General features: G+C 41.2%; 1 protein-coding gene across 1 annotated transcript in view; it reads left to right on the top strand.

Annotated features, from left to right (window-relative positions):
• Positions 1-22,554, top strand: part of LOC133459560 (FRAS1-related extracellular matrix protein 2-like) — a 146,448-nt gene that overhangs the window by 109,931 nt on the left and 13,963 nt on the right. The window contains exons 7-16 of the mRNA XM_061739627.1: positions 652-801; positions 921-1,130; positions 5,733-5,930; positions 6,091-6,255; positions 9,416-9,598; positions 11,383-11,513; positions 11,815-11,973; positions 14,612-14,915; positions 16,877-17,008; positions 17,373-17,704. Of these exons, the coding sequence (XP_061595611.1) occupies positions 652-801; positions 921-1,130; positions 5,733-5,930; positions 6,091-6,255; positions 9,416-9,598; positions 11,383-11,513; positions 11,815-11,973; positions 14,612-14,915; positions 16,877-17,008; positions 17,373-17,704 (1,964 nt within the window). The remainder of the gene's footprint in view (positions 1-651; positions 802-920; positions 1,131-5,732; positions 5,931-6,090; positions 6,256-9,415; positions 9,599-11,382; positions 11,514-11,814; positions 11,974-14,611; positions 14,916-16,876; positions 17,009-17,372; positions 17,705-22,554) is intronic.

The following is a 22,554-nucleotide window of genomic DNA, read 5'->3' on the forward strand; positions in this document are numbered from 1 at the left end:
GCTTGTGTTCCACATCAAGTTAAAAAATGAGAGTGAGAGAAACTTCAAGCGACTACGCTTTAAAATTTTTTTTTAGTCCAGTTGGTAGCCGCCAGCAGCTATGAAGTGACAGAGCTCCTGGTAGATCTGGTCGTTCCTTATCGCCCGTCTAGATCCCTTTTTAATTCTCTCCTCAGCACCAGGTTTATGAACATCTGCACCTCAGAGTTGGATCACCAAACAGACTTTTCCGCCTCCATTACCTGTCCAATAAAATGAACAAGAAGCTGCAAGTCGCTCTTTCAGTGATTTCCTCCTCCTGACTCAGACGTCTGACTCCAACCGCCCGACCAATCGGTGGCCTGTAGTGTGATGATGTCAGATACAGCCGACTCAGCCGCTTAAAACCTCTGCAGAATAGTTACAGAAAAGTATCTACTTGGCACGTTAGACCCCTAGTGGAAAAGCGCAAAATCGAGGTCGAGAGTGGAGTCGGGTTGAGTAGGTACTAGTATAAAAGTGTCATAAGAGTATTTATTCAGACCCGTACTCAGTTGTGCTCAATAAAACTGCAACATACATTCATGGACAAGCATCACGTAATGAACTGTAGAATAGAATGTATTTTTTCTGATGAATCCTTTTTTGTTGTTGCTGGTTCTTGTTCGACAGCTCCGGTATTTTACTTTGGAGAGTTAGAGTATCACGTGGACGAAAGTGATGGGTATGTGGAGGTCAAAGTGTGGAGGACTGGAACCGACCTGTCCAAGACTGGTACTGTAACTGTCCGCTCTCGCAAAGCACAGCCTGTCTCTGCAGAAGGTACGTTCTGACTACAGAATCCAAATGACAGAGTTTACAACCATTCATCATCTGTGCATCATGTATTTCTCTTCATCTTTTTTCTCTCCCACCATCCATCCCGCACTGTCCTTCTCCAGCCGGAACAGATTACGTAGGCGTCAGTCCTAACTTGGACTTTGCCCCAGGTGTCAGCATGCAGACATTCAGGGTCACCATTCTGGACGACCTGGGACGGCCGGAGCTGGAGGGGACGGAGAGCTTCGAGCTGGTTCTGAGAATGCCGGCCAACGGCATCCTGGGAGAACCTGGAAAGGCAACCGTCTTCATCAATGACTCAGTTTCCGACTGTAAGTGATCCTGTTCAATTCAATTCAATTCAATTCAATTCAATTCAATTCAATTCAATTCAATTCAATTCAATTTTATTTATATAGCGTTTCGTTTCGTTTAGTTTAGTTTTAGTTTAGTTTAGTTTAGTTTATTGTTTTGCACAGTTTTAAAAATATACAGGAAATATCAAATATAAATACTATAGGTGCAGGAAGAGGCAAAAAACCCAATGGGCTTATTTGAAGCCTCCACCGAAGTTATTCAAATGTCATGTGTTATAAAGAACACAAGATTAACATACAAAAACAAAAAGTATAACTACACAAAAGTGATGGCAAACTAATAATGCAATATATAAATAATAAAGAATAAAGACAAAAAAATAAGTGTGTTTGAGTGTGCATGGGATATTGTTTTTACAACTTGCATTACTTATATTGACTCCTGAGCAAATAAGACTGTACATGTCACTATGAGTGAAACACAAAAAAAAAAAAAAAGAACATGGATACATGTACAACATTACATTGGGAAGCGTCTATTACAACAGAAGTTGTCTCTAGGATCTTTCCAGAGACCAGAACATAACCCTTGAGCAATTATTACATAAACATAACATAAACAATGGCAGGTAAAAACTCCTCTAGTGGGAAAAAAACCTAAAGCCAAACAGTGGCAAGAAAAACTCCCCTTTAGGAGGAAAGAAACCTGGACCAGGACCTGGATCATAAGGGGGGACCCTCCTGCCGGAGGCCAGCTAATTAATATATAATCCTGTGTTGGCTGGAATTATTTTTTGTATTTGTATTGTAAAACTTTTTATATACCGTATATATCCATTTTAACCCACATTCATGAATCAGTTTAACCAGGCCCACACGATGACTTCAAAACACTTGCTATGGACTTCTTAAACAGGCAAACATAAAGAAAAAGATAGGGAGAATGGAAAGTAAATCATACCACTGAAAGTGAATGAATATGATGTTTACAGACGGTATTGGGTCACCGTCCTTTGTTCCGGGCTCCTATAGGAGTCAGAACAGGCATAAATCTCAGGGCAAGGCCCTGAAGAGAACATCTTGTGTTCTGTTGTTTGAGATATTGCTTTTTCTTTCTTTTTTTTTGACGATGAGAATATATGGGTGATAGGAGGGTGTTTTTACCTGCCCAGCCCGGTCATCCAGGCAGTGGAGTGCAGAGGGGAAACATACTCAGTTGTGGTTGCTCAGAGACACAGTCTGTGCTGCAAAGCACACAAAGCTGCAAGAAACCATGAATCCACCGGGCCCTTTTGCAAAGAATGTTTTAAATGCATCTTATTTCTTATTTACTTATTAATTTATAGGCCCAGAGGATCGATCCACGCTGTGTTTATGATCATCCAACCTTTTCTTTTTCACATTGATTGTTTTCTTACAATGAGTTACCATGAGATTTAGTTAAGATGCTCATGTGCCCGGAACATAATTGTATTACTTGCTAATCACTTCATACCAGGATTCTATAACCTCACTAATACTATGAAAAATACAGTCTCAGTAACTGCATTAAATAAAGAGAAAATAGATATAATGATTGCATTCATTGTTCATGCTGAGGACCAGTTGTGATAAGTTTAGTGACCCAGCACGACTAACATGTCCTCACCCTTATCTTATAAATGGCACAGCCATGTGCAAAGGTTTTTAACCCATCTTTTAATCCCAGGATTTTGTTTGTTTGTTTTTGTAAAATAAATAAATAAACAAATAAACACTTCTTTTTTTGGAAAATTCAATGTTAGATGAAGATCAACTCATAACTTTTTTTCTTAGTGCCATTATTTATTTATCAGAAATGAAGCTAAAGAAGAAAAGAAAATCATGTAGTAACCCCATGACTCAGTAGTCCAGTCAGGACAACCCCATATCATCACGCCTCCACCACCATGCCTGGCAGTGGGTGTAGGGTGGGGCCTATGGACAGATGAGACCAAGGTCTTTAGATCATATCGGCTGTGGTTTTGAGGACTTCAGTTGCACTTCCATGTTCTTTTTAGACAGAAGACACTGACTAAGTTTATATGCAGTTGGAATATTAGCAATAACCCAGTTGTGCACGGCCATGTAAACACCAATTTGAATAACCGGAATTTGCTCATATTCCGGTTATTCATAACCCAAATGACCCCTGGGTTACTCCTTTTCTAACTGAATATTGGGTCATGTAAACGCCTAACAGGATTTCCCCATCAAAAGGAACAGGAATTTGTTTTCTGCGCATGTTCTTTTCGCAAGGAATCTTGGTCTTTTGAGTCCAGGAAGTTCTTATAAACACGGAGAAACGCAAGACCAGGAGGAGACTAATCACTTCATAAATGTAATGAAAGATATGAACATTTTGGCATTTGTAGACGGTAGAAAGTACCGGGAGAGCGAGATTTACAAAAAGGTGAGCGAAAAGTTGCGCGAAGCAGCATTTGTATGAACACCAGACCAGATCAAGCAACGCTGGAAGATGCGTTGGTGCACCAAAGCGCAAAATGTACAAATTACGACTCTGCATCACCAACAACAATCGGATGTTTCAGTAACCAGAATATTCACCTTAACCCTAATTTTGACTGCATGTAAATGTAGTCACTACCTCCTGGCCACCTTCCAAACAATCCACACGTGTTCTGTCTCCTTCAAATTGTGCTGTCATGGAAGCATTAAACATACTAGTGAGGCCTGCAGGGTCTGAGATGCACTGTAGCGCTTTGTATTTCTTTGAGCATTGTACTGACTTTGATGTCAGATCACTAAGATGTCCACTCCTGGGAAGAGCTGCAACAATCTCAAGTGCTTTCCACTTGTAAATAATCCTTCTCATTGTAGAACACTGACCTCCAAATTATTTGGAAATGATTGTATAACCCTTTCTAGATTGATATGCAGTAACATTTGCTTCTGTAATACCACTGCTTATGTTATTCCTTCTTAACATTGTGTTAACACATCTTATAGAGGTTTTCACACCTACTGGATGATTAGCCGACTTAAACAAATCTGATGAAAGCAGTAGGGGGTATAGAATAAGTAAGGGATAATGCCCGACGAGGTGTACATTAACATAAATATATGGACGACGCGGGGGCGTGAACCGGCCGACATGTGAACCGCACACCTGGAAGGGCATTATCCCGCTTATACCACGCTCACTTACCAAAAAACATACATATTAAATCAGTTATTCATGCTTTAATGTGTTTTCAGTTGAAATCATTAGTTTTATAACAGGTGAGCGGCTGAGCGGCTGAGCGGACTATTTAATCTCTCGTCTGCAGCCGTTGTAACCTGGTAAGTTACAACGTTTTTTAACAAGCCATAACTCAGTTTCCTTGGTAACACCTGAGGGTCTGACTAATACCTGGAACAATCACTACCGTCCCATAAGGTCCTTATGCAATGAACACAGTGTTGATTCTCCAGTAACTAGGACGGACCAGAGATACGACTTAGCAACGGGAGATATTCTAGTCCGCTCAGCTCCGCTCGCCTATTTTCTTTTCTCTCCTCTTCTGCATCCCAGTCATCAAAATTGTTAAATTCACCAAATAAATTAAAAGAAATTACAAAATCACTCATGTCGCCTTCCTGCGGTAGCCGGCTCTTCTTCTCTGAATCTCCGTTGCCGTGGTTACCACCTGGCAGTTTATCCAGCGCAATGATATTAAAGATATCAGGCTATTTGACCAAAACTTTTCTAGGTGTAGGTTATCACTTTTAATGTACACCTGCCAGCCAATCAGAATAGAGTATTCACACAGACCGTGGTATAATAACAAATAATAGCACAGTGATAAATGTAAAATTGTAGGTTGCCTGAGACTGCATCTGACACTACATTCAACTACTATCAGATCCTTTTTATGATGTTTTTACAAAAATCAGAGGGTTAAAAGAGGGTATACTAGCTTTTGCACGTATCATTAAATCATTAATCATCATTAATCATTAAAGTGTGGAGAAGTCCCATCGTGACCTAGGCATTCAACTCTTTTAATAATAAATTACTCTCACTCAAAGAATGATTATTTTGTGGAAATTGCAGTAAATCAAAGAGACAATTTCTCACGTTGAGCACAAGAATGGCTGTGTTGTGTATTTTCGAAGAAAAAAAACACCGAAAAACAAAAATGGCTCAACGTCATCACACGTTCATAACATTTGAAGGGGCCACGGTCCCTGAACAGTCCCGCTTCCATGAACTAACTACGGACAGTAAATGACATGCATAACACAGTAGTTTATCACTGCATGGAGAACCAGGCCAAGCACAAAGTGCTGTGTTCATAAGAGCCACACATGGGTGAAATTATGTACAGTATGTCACATTCACTCCAATCTCATAAATGCAACATCCTCTTGTGCACTTGAGGTAACAGTGATCATGTATTTTTACTGTTTATTTACAGTTGCTCTCCCCACGTGTTGAAAACACACCAACTTAACAAGAGAAATGGGCTGAATGTTTTTTATAAGCATTTTTATGTATATAGTGCAAGACCTCTGTTGTTTAATTGTATTTTTGACTGCAGCAAGGGAGACATTTTGACATGTCTGTGCATAAAAACTGTTGTTTTTATCCGCCAGTGCCGAGGGTTCAGTTCCGCCAGGCTTTTTACAGCGGCGAGGAGAGTGATGGTCAGATCACAGCAACGGTTTACCGCAGCGGTGACATCAGACACGAGTCCTCGGTCCGCTGCTACACCCGTCAAGGCTCTGCACAAGTCGCCTTTGACTTTGACGAGCGACCCAACACAGATGCATCTGTCATCATTTTCTTACCAGGTACCACAGTTTCTGTGAGCACATACCGGATGCAATGAATTCATTTAATAACCCAGAATTATACTAAAAAGATGTCAATTGCTGTTGAATATTGTTCTTTCTTTCTTTGCTTTGTGCTTTTTTTGACGTGTCGTGTCACTGATCTTGCTGTACGCTCCAGGCGAGGTGGAGAAGCCGTGTGTTCTGTCACTGGTTGATGACTCGGTGTACGAGGAGGGAGAAGCGCTGCGTCTGGTTTTAGGGAACCCGAGGAGCAGCTCACAGTTCGGCGCTTCACTGGGTGCTCTAAATGAGACTCTGGTGACCATCAAGGATACGGCTGACAGTGAGTGGAATGAAGAGGGCTTGAAAGTGGGGGAGGGAACTTAAGACTTACGTACAGCCAAATAAAAATAAGATGATCAGGTTTTAAATAATTAAGATATATTTGAAGTTTTAGATACATTTTTAAGTCTCGCCATTTCTCTAAAACCGGACTTAATTTCTGAAGCCAGTTTTTTGTTATGAGTTTAAGAGCTGTTATTCTTAAAATTCTTATAAGGTACTTATGAATGAATGAATGAATGAATGAAGTTTATTCAGTCATTGCAACACAATGAATGAATGAATGAAGTTTATTCAGTCATTGCAACACAAAACAACACCAAAAAAACATTGTACACAGCATTAACTTTTCATACAAAACCAAAAAAATGTGTTGAACAATAACTGAAAAGGCATAGGCAGAAGCAAATTGCTTATAAAAGCCTATCCTATTGTACCAACTTTCTATTTTTGGCTATTTTTGGCTTATCCTCAGTTTTAACTATCTCTTTTTGCATTTTCCCTAACAAAACAAACTCATAATCGATATTTAAGTCCAATTTCAAAATACAACATATTTCTTTACAAATACTTGACCAATACATTTTCAGAATAGGACAGGACCAGAAGATGTGACTGTAATCAGCATAATTTTCACCACAATCCCGCCAACATTTTGATGTTGCTGATTGCTGGAATTTAGCTTGGTGGGCAGGTGTTAAAAAATTTCTCATCTGAATCTTCCATGCATATTCTCGCCAAAACAGAGATGCAGTTATTTTATTTGAGGATAAGCTTATATCTTCCCAATCGGGTTTAGATAAAATAAGATCGAGTTCTGTTCTTCACTGGGTGCTCTAAATGAGACTCTGGTGACGATCAAGGATACGGCTGACAGTGAGTGGAATGAAGAGGGCTTGAAAGTGGGGGAGGGAACTTAAGAGATACGTACAGTGAAATAAAAATAAGATGATCAGGTTTTAAATAATTAAGATATATATGAAACATAATCCACAGACATACAGCAAACTATCCCAGAAGGCTGGTTTTAATGAAACATTACACCTGTTTTAAAATCACTGCATTGGTTCCCTGTGCGCTTCAGGATCGATTTTAAGGTTCTTCTACTAGTTTTTAAGTGTTTTAATGCTCTTGGGCCTTCTTATTTGTCTGCACTACTTTTACCCTATCGACCCTCGCGGACCCTGAGGTCCTCCGGTCTTTTAACCATACCAAGAGTTAGAACCAGGACACACGGGGAGGTTAATTCAGTTATTATGGCCCCCGATTGTGGAACAGCCTCCTGGAACCTCAGGAGAACCTCAGGAGAACCTCAGGAGAACCTCAGGAGAACCTCAGGAGAACCTCAGGAGAACCTCAGGAGAACCTCAGGAGAACCTCAGGAGAACCTCAGGGGAACCTCAGGAGAACCTCAGGAAAACCTCAGGAGAACCTCAGGAGAACCTCAGGAGAACCTCAGGAGAACCTCAGGAGAACCTCAGGAGAACCTCAGGAGAACCTCAGGGGAACCTCAGGAGAACCTCAGGAGAACCTCAGGGGAACCTCAGGAGAACCTCAGGAGAACCTCAGGGGAACCTCAGGAGAACCTCAGGAGAACCTCAGGGGAACCTCAGGAGAACCTCAGGAGAACCTCAGGAACCTCAGGAGAACCTCAGGGGAACCTCAGGAGAACCTCAGGAGAACCTCAGGAGAACCTCAGGGGAACCTCAGGAGAACCTCAGGAGAACCTCAGGAACCTCAGGAGAACCTCAGGGGAACCTCAGGAGAACCTCAGGGGAACCTCAGGAGAACCTCAGGAACCTCAGGAGAACCTCAGGAGAACCTCAGGAGAACCTCAGGGGAACCTCAGGAGAACCTCAGGAGAACCTCAGGAGAACCTCAGGAGAACCTCAGGAGAACCTCAGGGGAACCTCAGGAGAACCTCAGGAGAACCTCAGGAGAACCTCAGGAGAACCTCAGGGGAACCTCAGGAGAACCTCAGGAGAACCTCAGGAACCTCAGGAGAACCTCAGGGGAACCTCAGGAGAACCTCAGGAGAACCTCAGGAGAACCTCAGGGGAACCTCAGGAGAACCTCAGGAGAACCTCAGGAACCTCAGGAGAACCTCAGGGGAACCTCAGGAGAACCTCAGGGGAACCTCAGGAGAACCTCAGGAGAACCTCAGGAACCTCAGGAGAACCTCAGGGGAACCTCAGGAGAACCTCAGGGGAACCTCAGGAGAACCTCAGGAACCTCAGGAGAACCTCAGGAGAACCTCAGGAGAACCTCAGGGGAACCTCAGGAGAACCTCAGGAGAACCTCAGGAGAACCTCAGGAGAACCTCAGGAGAACCTCAGGGGAACCTCAGGAGAACCTCAGGAGAACCTCAGGAACCTCAGGAGAACCTCAGGAACCTCAGGAGAACCTCAGGGGAACCTCAGGAGAACCTCAGGAGAACCTCAGGAGAACCTCAGGAAAACCTCAGGGCTGCAGGGAATGTTGATGTTTTTAAAAAGAGGCTCAAGACCCATCTCTGTAATCAGGCTTTTAACTGACTCATTTAACTCTTTATAATTTTCCATGCTCACCCCTATTTTTATTGGATCTTACTACTCTGTTTTATATTAATCTTTAGTTTAGTTTATCCTGTTTTATTATCTCATTGCTTTATCTCAATGTTATATTTGTTTTAATAATGTTTTAATCGTTATATGGTCTATTTTATACATTTTATTGTTTTATTCAAATTATTTAAATTGTTCTATTTCTTGCTTTCTAGACCTACTTTTAGGATTTTATGTTGTACTTTTATACCCTTTTAGTGTGTATTTTAACTTCATAGCCTATCTTATCCTGCTTTCTTGTAGCTTTTATCCCCAGTGTTTCCTCATGGGGATGCGTGTGTCTGCGCGTGTGTCTGCGTGTGTAACTTGGGTGAATTGTAGTGTTCTTGTGTCTGTCTTGGCAGGGTATTAATACGTTTTATGTTTGTGTATTGTTTTTATGTAAAGCATTTTGTGCTGCATTCTATGCATGAAAGGTGCTCTATAAGTAAAGTTTGATTTGATTTGAATAACTATTATTCATATCAACAGACGTAATGTCTTTTAAATGTTTATGTCCACAACCAAATCATGTGTTAGCATTCTCTTAGATTTGTATCCCTTTCTTTGTACCATTAGAACCTATTATCCGGTTTTTGGAGGCCAAATTCAGTATAAGTGAACCCAAGGAAGCTGGCGCCGTGGCAACCGTGAGGATTCCTGTGGTACGAATGGGCGACACGTCCAAAGTGTCAGTGGTTCGTGTTCACACTAAAGATGGGTCAGCTGTCTCGGGAGAGGACTACTATCCTGTGTCTCAAGGTAGCTCTCACACGCTGTTTTCTTGACATAAAACAACACACGTATTGACTTACAGCCACATAAACACCCAGAACGTACTTAAAGAAAGAAGCGACACAGTGAAAAGGTTCTCTGGAGTACATAACACCACAGCCCAAGTAGATGGGATGAACTGTAGGGAAACACGCGTACAGTACATGTACACGCTCAGCAAGTGTGTGAAGCTGTAGAGAAGTAGTGCAGAGCGACTCAGAAACCAATTTATCGGTGCATTACTCTTCTGCACCCCAAGTAATCAAAACATCATCCGGATATCCTTCTGATAGGTTTTTCATTATGCCGTTGCAGAGGGTTGTGAGAACCGTTTTGACAAGTATGAAACAAGGTCAGATATATGTCTTTGAATGTTCTGAAAGGGAGGATTGTTCATTTCTAATTGAATCTAAATTGTGAAATGCAATTTCTGCAGTATCTACTGGAGTAATTACAAACAGGGTTCCAGGAGTCTTTATCAGCATTTCCAGCGTATATTTAGCCGTGAATCTTCATCAGATCAATAAAGGTTTGAGATATCAGAATAAGTACGCTCAAGCTTTTCCAATTGTAACTTCCCAGCCAGTGTTCAAATTTCACAGCAGTTTTTAATCATGCACTTTTTCACATTTTGTACAATATTTCCTCTCAGCACCACGTTTCATATGCAATCAGTACTCGAGTTGTAAAAAAGAAATCAAGGGGGATGGTGGATTTTATCATATGGGGACAGATAATTTGTGCTGGTTACAAATAATATAATATATTACAAATAATAGCAGTGACCAAAACACCTGCAGAAATACTGCAGGAATGACATAGCAGCAGTTAAATGCAGCCTTCTGTAAGCTTTAAATATCCACTGGGCTTACATCAAATACATCAAAACACAACAATAAAAAACACTTTTCTGAACTTATCAATATGACTCTGTCCTTCACAGGATAAGTAAAATGGATCACTGCAAAAACACTAAATCTTAACAAGAATATTTGTCTTATTTCTAGTTAAAATGTCTCATTTTAGTAAAAAAAATCTCATTACACTTAAAACAAGACTCATCACTGGAAAAAACAACAATTTTCACCTGTTTCAAGTAGATTTTCACTTAAAATAAGTAGAAAAATCTGCACGTGGAACAAGATTTTTTTGCTTGTAATGAGAAGATAAATCTTGTCCCACTAGCAGATTTTTCTACTTATTTCAAGTGAAAATGTACTTGAAACGGGTAGAAAATTGTCAGATAAGTTATTTTTCTAGTGTTATTTTTCTGGTGATGACTCTAAATGTTGAAATAGCAGTAAAACCACATTCATTGATGAAATGACATAAGGGATGGAAAGGGGGGGTGGCAGTTTTACAGGGGGGATGATTTGGACCGTTTTTATTTCAGGGGGGGTGCCATCCCCCCTCATCCCCCCTTATCCCCCCTCAACTCCAGTACTGTATGCAATGCTCTGTTTCTTACCTTGCAGTGAGATAGAGCACCTTTGGCACTGTGTAAATAGAAAGCTGCAATGCTTTTCTGTTAAGTGATGAAGTATGTTCCTCTGAGGCATTGAAACAGGAATGTGTTTTAATTTTGAAAGGATCTAAACTCAACATAAAAGACAAAAAGTTTACCTTTACGGTGTCCTTAAATAAAACAAAAAGAAGCATTTTACACGAATAAAAGCTGGTGCATTCAACAGTTCAGTCAGTGGTCTATTGTCTGCTGTAGACACAGTTTACGAGTTACGCTCAAAGCTGTCTCCCTGTCTGTGTGTGCCCAGACGTCGAGTTCAAACAAGGGGATAAGCAACACGTCGTGGAAGTGGAGGTGCTGTTTGACGGAGTGAGAGAAATGAGAGAAGCTTTCACGCTTCATCTCAAGCCTGATGAAAACATGGTGGCCGAAACGCAGGTCAGACATTTGTTCACGCTTTACTGATACTCTTCACTGCTTCAGCCGTGTTTAACCAGGTCAGCCCCGCTGAGATTAGCCATCTCTTTTCCAAGAGGGTTGGCTGACTAGACAGCAGCAGTACTTTACTGTAAAAAAAAAAAATGTTTCCCAAGGACTGATATATTATTTAAGTGAAGTATGCGTGCTGACAGAGGCATTGATCGCAAACACACCTTTCATATTCTGGGTGATTTATTCATAAATGTCTGCATCGTAGCGCTCTCCAGTTTGATATTTTATTTCCCGTGGTTTTTACCAGGTGACTAAAGTCATCGTTTACATCGAGGAGTCTAACAGCATGGCTGATGTCACCTTCCCCTCCTTGCCTCACGTGGTGTCGCTGCTCCACTACGACGACGTTGCCAGGACACCAGACAACCTCCAGCCGCCAGCCGGCTACCCAGTCATCTGTGTCACAGTGAGTCAAAGCATATTCAGGGTCACAACCGGCTCTGGAGATTTCTTTTCTTCTTCTTTTCAATGTAGCTGTTGACTTGAAAGAGACAATACAGCCCAGCGAATACCTCAACAGCTTGCATTTGCTCCATTTTCCTGTCTACAAGGTTGCAGCAGCTAATCACTTTTGCCTCCAGGGACCTGCAGCCCACGTTAACGGTGCTCCAGGTTCTGGGCGAGCCTGTCATTAAAACACACATCACACACTTTAGTGGGCCTCGGCCCTCTAGCTTTTCATACACAAGATAATCGCCTCCACTCTTGAAAACAGACACTTAAATGGATTCTTGTGATGTGTTAAGTCATTTGCTCTTCAGGTGACGGCTCTATGTGTTTGGAGGAGAGAGAGAGAGTGTGTGTGCGTGGTTATTTTGTTGCAGTGTGGTCAGCTGTGTGGGGAGTTCCCTAGCGCGACATAATGAAGTGGTCTTGTCAAAAAACAATTGTCCTGCACGGGTGCTGCACCAGGAGGCTCAATGTCAACAGGTTTAAAAGCAAATCCATAGAATCTTTTCTAAAACGTGTTGCTCCTTTAGTTGTTAGCAGTCACTTTGCTAACTTTAGAGATGATTGTAAACACTCAATGATGATAATATAACATACTGAAAAATCTGGATTTTCTTGGCACGTACTTGGTGGAACTCTCCTTGTCTATCTCCATCTGTTCTCCTTCGGAAGAGTATTAGGGCCATGCAGGACAAAAATAAAAATAATATTTTAGAGGAGGAAGATTTATTTTTTCATTATGCACTTCGAGAAAAAAGTCAAAATGTTGAGATTAATGTTGAAATACAATTTCGAGAAAAAAGTCAATGTTGAGAAAAAAGTCAAAATTTTGTGAATAAAGTTGAAATGTTGAGAAAGAAGGTGAAATTTCGACTTTATTCACGAAATTTCGACTTTATTCTTGAAATTGTATTCCAACATTAATCTCGACATTTCAACTTTTTTTTCAACATTTCCACTTTTATTTTTTTATTATTTTTTTGTTTACTGATTTTTAATAAACAAATTGACAATGATAAAGTGCATGTAAATGACAGTAACATAAGAGCCAAAAAATAAAAAATAAAAAAACAGACAGTCGGTTTGGCCATATTTCACATATTACAGTGACAATAACCTCACTTTTCAAGTCAAAATAGAAAGAAATAAATGACAAAAGGTAAATAAAATTAAAGTGGAATCTTATTCAGGTGTAACTGGGAAGGTGACTTTCTCTGCATAGGCAAATAAAGGTCCCCACATTTCACTACATTTTCTGGAACAGCCTCTCAGTGTGTATCAGATTTTTTCTCAACATTTCGACTTTTTCTCAAAGTGCACAAAAAAAAAAATCTCTAGACGCTTTCCAGAGACCCAGAACATAAACCCGAGCAATTATTACACAAACAATGGCAGGTAAAAACTCCCATAGTGGGAGAAAAACCTTAAGCCAAACAGTGGCAAGGAAAAACTCCCCTTTAGGAGGAAGAAACCTTGAGCAGGACCAGGCTCATAAGGGGGGGCCCTCCTGCCGAGGGCCAGACTGGGGGTCGGGGACGTCAACAGCACAGCAGGCAGGTGGAAGCAGCAACGGGATGACCGGGGGTGGGGGCCGCAGGCCAGCACGCAGCTCCCGAAGCTTCGGCCCAATCAGCAAGCCCCAGGTTAGGTGCAGGGTCAGGAAAAGGTTGAGAAGGGGCAGGGCCAAGGAGAGGAGTCTTGACGGACAAATCTCTCCCCCGCATGACCGGGCCGTTACCCTGCCCCTCTCACTCCCACGCTGCAGGTTCCGGTGTTGTGCATTCAGAGATGCTCTTCGCCACCGGCAGAGGATGCTGCACCATGTACAAAAGAGAAAAAAGAGAAGAGAAGGGGGCACAAGAAACTACAGGAGCGACTCTAACACACTAGAGTTTACACTACCTAGAGATTTACCAACACCAGCTAGAGGTTTACTAAACACTAACTATAGGCTTTACTAAACAGAAATGTTTTAAGTTTAGTTTTAAAGGTGGAGGTGGTGTCAGCCTCCTTAACCCAAGTTGGTTCCATAGTAATGGTGCCTGATAGCAGAACGCCCGCCCTCCAAATCTACATTTAGATACTCTAGGAACTATCAGTAAACCTGCACTCCGAGAACGGAGAGCTCTGCCAGGAACATAAGGCACTATCAGGTCTTTCAAATAATGCGGAGCTAAGCAATTTTGGGCTTTATACGCAAGTAATAAAATTTGAAATTGGATTCTGAATTTTACGGGTAGCCAATGAAGCGATGCTAACACTGGAGAGACGTGGTCTCTCCTGCTGATTCCTGTCAGCACTCGGGCTGCTGCATTTTGGATCAGCTGGAGCCTATTCAGCAAATTACTTGGACATCCTGCTAATAACACATTACAGTAATCTAGTCTAGAAGATACAAACGCATGAACTAGTTTTTCTGCATCACTCTGCGAGAGGATTTTCCTAATCTTTGCAATATTACGGAAATGGAAAAATGCTATTTTACAAACCTGATTAACATATGGTTTAAACTCCAGCATCTGCTGTATGCTTCCCATTCCTGTGCCATACCTCATCCCCACCCACTCCTGCTGTGTTCCTCATCCATCCTCCAGGCTTGCAACACCAAGTACCCGGACTACGACAAGACCGGCTCCATCTGTGTCAGCGAGCACATCGACGACACCCTGACCCGCTACCGCTGGCTCATCAGCGCCCCGGCCGGACCCGACGGCGTCACCAGCCCCATGAGGGACGCCGACTTCGACACGTTCTTCACCTCCTCCAAGATGATCACGCTGGACTCGGTGTACTTCCAGGCCGGCTCCAGGGTGCAGTGTGCTGCCAGGGCTGTGAACGCCAACGGAGACGAGGGTTTAGAGCTCAGCAGCCCCATTGTCACCATCAGCAAAGGGGAAGGTGAGGGCTGCACAAAGAACCGATCCTGCTCTGTGCATCTTCACGTCTCCAGAGAATGAATCCCGCAGGGGATTTTACCAGTGTTGCACTGAAAAGGCTTTTGTTCAGGGAGCATCATACATCTTCAAGAATTGTGCTCCCAAAATAACAGAACCTACAGTACAGTAAAGCCTTACAAAAGACACAACCCCTCCTTCTTTCTATTTTCTACTTTATCTTGTCACTGCATGTTTTAGGGCCATTGTTTTCCAGATTGTTAGATTTCTCAGTTACAGAAAAAACAATAGAGAAGTATTTGGATGTTTAAAGTAGAAAACTAGATTAAAGTGAGTATTACGGGCGACATGCATTTTTTTTCTCAAGTAAAACCATTCACTGCAGCAAATTGGCACAATATCACGTGGCTTATTGAAACAACAAATACTTGTTCAACTTAAGTATACAGTCCAGTTTTTGTTTAAAGTTTCTGTTATTTTAAAGTTTGCGAATGGTGTAAATTTAAATGTGTTTCTGTATAAATATGTCCAAAAACATGACCAGATTTTCCTGTAAGTCCAAAATGTTATTTTGGACTGTTGATGCTCAGTTAATAGAAATGTGTTTTGCTGGTCGTCCTTCAGAACTTAGTGATATACGTGAGGATCTGCTGTCCTGCCAGTGGTGGAGCAGAGCTGTGGCCCCAGCAGCAGCTCAGCCAGCTGGAGTCCTGCTGGGCTCGTGTTGTTCGCTGTTCTGCACGTGCTAGCAGCCCGAGTCTAGCAGCCCGAGTCTAGCAGCTCGAGTCTAGCAGCTCGAGTCTAGCAGCTCGAGTCTAGCACTAGTCGGCAACCCGCAGCTCTTTAGTGCTGGCCTAGTGGCTCCTGGAGCTTTTTCAAATATGTTTGAGCTTTTTTTTCCTTTTTTTTCTTTTCTTTTTTTTTCTTCTTTTTCCTTTTTTCTCTTTTGTTCATCTTTTTTTTTCCTTTTTTTCTTTTTCTTCTTTTTTTCCTTTTTTTCTTTTTCTTCTTTTTTTCCTTTTTTTCTTTTTTTCTTCATTTTTCCTTTCGACATTTCAACTTTTTTCTTGAGATTGTACTTCAACATTAATCTCTACATTTCGACTTTTTTCTCAACATTTTGACTTTTTTCTCAACATTTCGACTTTTTTCTCAAGATTGTACTTCAACATTAATCTCGACATTTCCACTTTTTTCTCGAAATTTCTTCTTTTTTCTCAAAATTTCGAATTTTTCCTCAACATTTCGACTTTTTTCTCGACATTTCGACTTTTTTCTTGAGATTGTACTTCAAAATTAATCTCGACATTTCGACTTTTTTCATTTTTTGCGGCTCCAGACATATTTGTTTTTTGTGCTTTTGTTCCAATACGGCTCTTTCAACATTTTGGATTGCCGACCCCTGGTCTAGCAGCTAGAGTTCCTGGGTTCTTGGGTTTTGACCCGTGATGAGGCCGAGCTTTCTGACAGGATGCCTTGATAGTCTTGACTCTTCATCGTTCCCTTCACAGATTCAAGGACCCCCTGTGTCAGACACACCACAGCAGCCCCAGACCGCCCACCAACATACCTATCCAGACTGCTTTATGAAATAAACAATGAATAAGTTATTTTCCTACTTTCATTGCTTTGCTCTATCACATAACGCAACCATGCAGATGGACATTAGGCAGTTGCTTTTCAATCACAGGCTTTTATGGACGAATAAAAGAAAAAATGCCAACACATTCAACAAGTTCACACTTACATTTCTAGAAATGTGGAACTCAAACTTTGTTATAGTTTAGGCATGTTACAGGAAAATGTTATTTTATAAATGTAAAATGAACTAAATGTGGATTTAATGGCTTTAAGTGTGGATTTAGCTGCACAGGTATATGAAGTAGAAGATGGATTTTCCTTGAAAGTTTTCCAATCTGTCCTTGTGTTCAGCATTTCTCCCATCTGCTCTTCTGTCACAAAAAGGTATGTGTCAGCCTCGTAAGATGGGAACTGTTGGCGCTGAACCTTTCTCTGCCAAGCTGCGCTACACTGGAGCAGACGACCTGAAACACCCCAACCTCATCAAATTGACAGTCACCATGCCTCACATGGATGGTGGGTAGAAGCTACAGGCAGGGCTTGGTGCACAGATGAATTGAATTGTAATGTACTGTGTGTGATATTCACATCTCGAATCCTCAGGAGTGTGATGCCCAGAATATAGAATCCACCAGGATGGATCTCCGTAGAAACCCTCCACTACAGCTGCTGCTTAAAAAAATCTCTTCATTTTTAATCAGTCTCCTTCTGCTTTTTCTCCTCAAGGGTTTTTCTTTTTTTTCTACTGCCCACTCCCCTGTTTCCTTCCCATCACCCTCCTGCACTTCTCTTATCTGTTTCTTTCCTCTTTGCGTTTCGAATCCATATTTCTCTCAGGATTAAGGACTACTTGCCCAGAATCCTCTCTTTTGCCTTGCAGGTATGCTTCCTGTGATCTCCACTCGTTCTCTCATGAACTTCGACCTGACTCTCAGTCCCGACGGAACCCGCGTTGGAAACCACCGCTGCTCCAACCTGCTGGACTTCAGCGAGGTCACCACAGATCACGGCTTCATCACCGCCTCGACGCGCAACCCTGAGAGCTTGGGAGACTCTGCGCCCTATCAGTTCAGCAGCTCCCTACGGGGCAACAGCACGCTGCGCTTCTACAGGAACCTCAACCTGGAGGCCTGTCTCTGGGAGTTCACCAGCTACTACCACATGTCTGAGCTGCTCACAGACTGTGGAGGGACCGTAGCCACGGATGGACAGGTTTGTGTGACTCAATTCAATTTTTTTCAATTCAATTTTATTTATATAGCGTCTATTACAACAGAAGTTGTCTCTAGGATCTTTCCAGAGACCAGAACATAAACCCCCGAGCAATTATTACATAAACAACGGCAGGTAAAAACTCCCCTAGTGGGAGAAAAACCTTAAGCCAAACAGTGGCAAGGAAACATACACAACAGAGAAAAAAGGGGGGCAGCACAAGACACTACAAGAACGAAGGACAAAAATGATGGCTATGAGATACTTATAATAAATAAAAAATAGAAGGGAAGAGGAGAAGAGAAGGAGGGGTGATGGGCACCACTCAGTGGATCATGTTGGAGTCTCCCTGCAGCGTAGCTTTACAGCAGCGTAGCTCTACAGCAGCGTACCTCTATAGCAGCGTAGCTCTATAGCAGCGTAGCTCTATAACAGCGTAGCTCTATAACAGCGTAGCTCTATAACAGCGTAGCTCTATAGCAGCGTAGCTCTACAGCAGCGTAGCTCTATAACAGCATAGCTCTATAGCAGCGTAGCTCTATAACAGCGTAGCTCTATAGCAGCGTAGCTCTACAGCAGCGTAGCTCTATAACAGCATAGCTCTATAGCAGCGTACCTCTATAACAGCATACCTTTATAACAGCGTAGCTCTATAACACTCACTCACTCACTCACTCACTCACTCACTCACTCACTCACTCACTCACTCACTCACTCACTCACTCACTCATCTTCTTCCACTTATCCGTTCCCGGGTCGCGGGGGCAGCAGCCTCAGCAGAGATGCCCAGACTTCCTTCACCCCAGACACTTCCTCCAGCTCCTCCGAGGAGAGTCCGAGGCGTTCCCAGGCCAGCCGAGAGACATAGTCTCTCCAGCGTGTCCTGGGTCTTCCCCGGGGTCTCCTCCCGGTGGGACATGCCTGGAACACCTCCCTAGGGAGGAGGGACATGCCTGGAAAACCTCCCTAGGGAGGAGGGACATGCCTGGAACACCTCCCTAGGGAGGAGGGACATGCCTGGAACACCTCCCTAGGGAGGAGGGACATGCCTGGAACACCTCCCTAGGGAGGCGTCCAGGAGGCATCCGGTACAGATGCCCAAGCCACCTCAGCTGACTCCTCTCAATGTGAAGGAGCAGCGGCTCGACTCCGAGCTCCTCCCGGGTGACCGAACTCCTCACCCTATCTCTAAGGGAGCGTCCAGCCGCCCTGCGGAGGAAACTCATCTCGGCCGCTTGTATCCGCGATCTTGTCCTTTCGGTCACTACCCAAAGTTCGTGACCATAGGTGAGGGTAGGTGCGTAGATTGACCGGTAAATCGAGAGCTTCGCCTTTCGACTCAGCTCTTTCTTCACCACGACGGCCCGGTACATCGACCGCATAACTGACAAAAGTCTTCAACTCCTCCAAAGAGTCTATAATGCTGTCTATAACAGCGTAGCTCTATAGCAGCGTTGCTCTATAGCAGCGTAGCTCTATAGCAGCGTAGTTCTATAGCAGCGTATCTAGGATGAAGCTCTGTTTCAGACCAGCTGCTCTAGTCTGGTCCTGCAGCTGCAGCTACGACTACTGGCCCTAAAACACTAGAGTTACACTAACTAGAGGTTTACTAAACACTAACTAAAGGTTTACTAACACTAACTAGAAGTTTACTGACACTAACTAGAGGTTTACTAAACACTAACTAAAGGTTTACTAACACTAACTAGAAGTTTACTGACACTAACTAGAGGTTTACTAACACTAACTACTGGTTTACTAACACTAACTAGAGGTTTACTAAACACTAACTAAAGGTTTACTAACACTAACTAGAAGTTTACTGACACTAACTAGAGGTTTACTAACACTAACTACAGGTTTACTAACACTAACTAGAGGTTTACTGACACTAACTACAAGTTTACTAACACTAACTAGAGGTTTACTAACACTAACTAGAGGTTTACTAAACACTAACTAAAGGTTTACTAACACTAACTACAGGTTTACTAACACTAACTACAGGTTTACTAAACACTAACTAAAGGTTTACTAACACTAACTAGAAGTTTACTGACACTAACTAAAGGTTTACTAACACTAACTAGAAGTTTACTGACACTAACTAGAGGTTTACTAACACTAACTACAGGTTTACTAACACTAACTAGAGGTTTACTAAACACTAACTAAAGGTTTACTAACACTAACTAGAAGGTTACTGACACTAACTAGAGGTTTACTAAACACTAACTAAAGGTTTACTAACACTAACTAGAAGTTTACTGACACTAACTAGAGGTTTATTAACACTAACTAGAGGTTTACTGACACTAACTAGAGGTTTACTAAACACGAACTAGAGGTTTAATAAACACTGACTAGAGGTTTACTCACACTAACTAGAGGTTTACTAAACACTAACTGGAGGTTTACTAACACTAACTAGAGGTTTACTAAACACGAACTAGAGGTTTAATAAACACTAACTAGAGGTTTACTAACACTAACTAGAGGTTTACTAACACTAACTAGAAGTTTACTAACACTAACTAGAGGTTTACTGAACACTAACTAGAGGTTTACTATCACTAACTAGAGGTTTACTAACACTAACTAGAGGTTTACTGACACTAACTACAGGTTTACTAACACTAACTAGAGGTTTACTGACACTAACTACAGGTTTACTAACACTAACTAGAAGTTTACTAACACTAACTAGAGGTTTACTGAACACTAACTAGAGGTTTACTATCACTAACTAGAGGTTTACTAACACTAACTAGAGGTTTACTGACACTAACTACAGGTTTACTGACACTAACTAGAGGTTTACTAAACACTAACTAGAGGTTTACTAAACACTAACTAGAGGTTTACTAACACTAACTAGAGGTTTACTAACACCAACTAGAGGTTTACTAAACACTAACTACAGGTTTACTAAACACTAACTAGAGGTTTACTAACACTAACTAGAGGTTTACTAAACACTAACTAGAGGTTAACACTAACTAGAGGTTTACTAACACTAACTACAGGTTTACTAAACACTAACTAGAGGTTTACTAACACCAACTAGAGGTTTACTAAACACTAACTAGAGGTTAACACTAACTAGAGGTTTACTAACACTAACTAGAGGTTAACACTAACTAGAGGTTTACTAACACTAACTAGAGGTTAACACTAACTAGAGGTTTACTAGCACTAACTAGAGGTTTACTAAACACTAACTAGAGGTTTACTAACACTAACTATAGGTTAACTAACACTAACTAGAGGTTTACTAACACTAACTAGAGGTTTACTAACACTAACTAGAAGTTTACTAACACTAACTAGAGGTTTACTGAACACTAACTAGAGGTTTAATAAACACTAACTACAGGTTTACTAACACTAACTAGAGGTTTACTAACACCAACTAGAGGTTTACTATCACTAACTACAGGTTTACTAACACTAACTAGAGGTTTACTAACACTAACTAGAGGTTTACTAACACTAACTAGAAGTTTACTAACACTAACTGGAGGTTTACTGAACACTAACTAGAGGTTTAATAAACACTAACTACAGGTTTACTAACACTAACTAGAGGTTTACTAACACCAACTAGAGGTTTACTATCACTAACTACAGGTTTACTATCACTAACTAGAGGTTTACTGCCACTACCTACAGGTTTACTAAGACTAACTACAGGTTTAATAAACACTAACTAGAGGTTTACTAACACTAACTAGAGGTTTACTAAACACTAACTAGAGGTTTACTAACACTAACTAGAGGTTTACTAACACCAACTAGAGGTTTACTAACACTAACTAGAGGTTTACTTAACACTAACTAGAGGTTTACTAACACCAACTAGAGGTTTACTAACACTAACTAGAGGTTTAATAAACACTAACTAGAGGTTACTAACACTAACTACAGGTTTAATAAACACTAACTAGAGGTTTACTAAACACTAACTAGAGGTTTACTGACACTAACTACAGGTTTAATAAACACTAACTAGAGGTTTACTAACACTAACTAGAGGTTTACTAAACACTAACTAGAGGCTTTACTAACACTAACTACAGGTTTAATAAACACTAACTAGAGGTTTACTAAACACTAACTAGAGGTTTACTGACACTAACTACAGGTTTAATAACACTAACTAGAGGTTTACTAAACACTAACTAGAGGCTTTACTAAACACTAACTAGAGGTTTACTAACACCAACTAGAGGTTTACTAAACACTACCTAGAGGTTAACACTAACTAGAGGTTTACTAACACTAACTAGAGGTTTACTAACACTAACTAGAGGTTTACTTAACACTAACTAGAGGTTTACTAACACCAACTAGAGGTTTACTAACACTAACTAGAGGTTTACTTAACACTAACTAGAGGTTTACTAACACCAACTAGAGGTTTACTAACACTAACTAGAGGTTTACTAAACACTAACTAGAGGTTACTAACACCAATTACAGGTTTAATAAACACTAACTAGAGGTTTACTAAACACTAACTAGAGGTTTACTGACACTAACTACAGGTTTAATAAACACTAACTAGAGGTTTACTAACACTAACTAGAGGTTTACTAAACACTAACTAGAGGCTTTACTAAACACTAACTAGAGGTTTACTAACACCAACTAGAGGTTTACTAAACACTACCTAGAGGTTAACACTAACTAGAGGTTTACTAACACTAACTAGAGGTTTACTAGCACTAACTATAGGTTTACTAAACACTAACTAGAGGTTTACTAACACTAACTAGAGGTTTACTAACACTAACTAGAGGTTTACTAACATTAACTAGAGGTTTACTAACACTAACTAGAGGTTTACT

Source organism: Cololabis saira, chromosome 14, assembly GCF_033807715.1.
Source record: "Cololabis saira isolate AMF1-May2022 chromosome 14, fColSai1.1, whole genome shotgun sequence".
Taxonomy (NCBI): domain Eukaryota; kingdom Metazoa; phylum Chordata; class Actinopteri; order Beloniformes; family Belonidae; genus Cololabis; species Cololabis saira.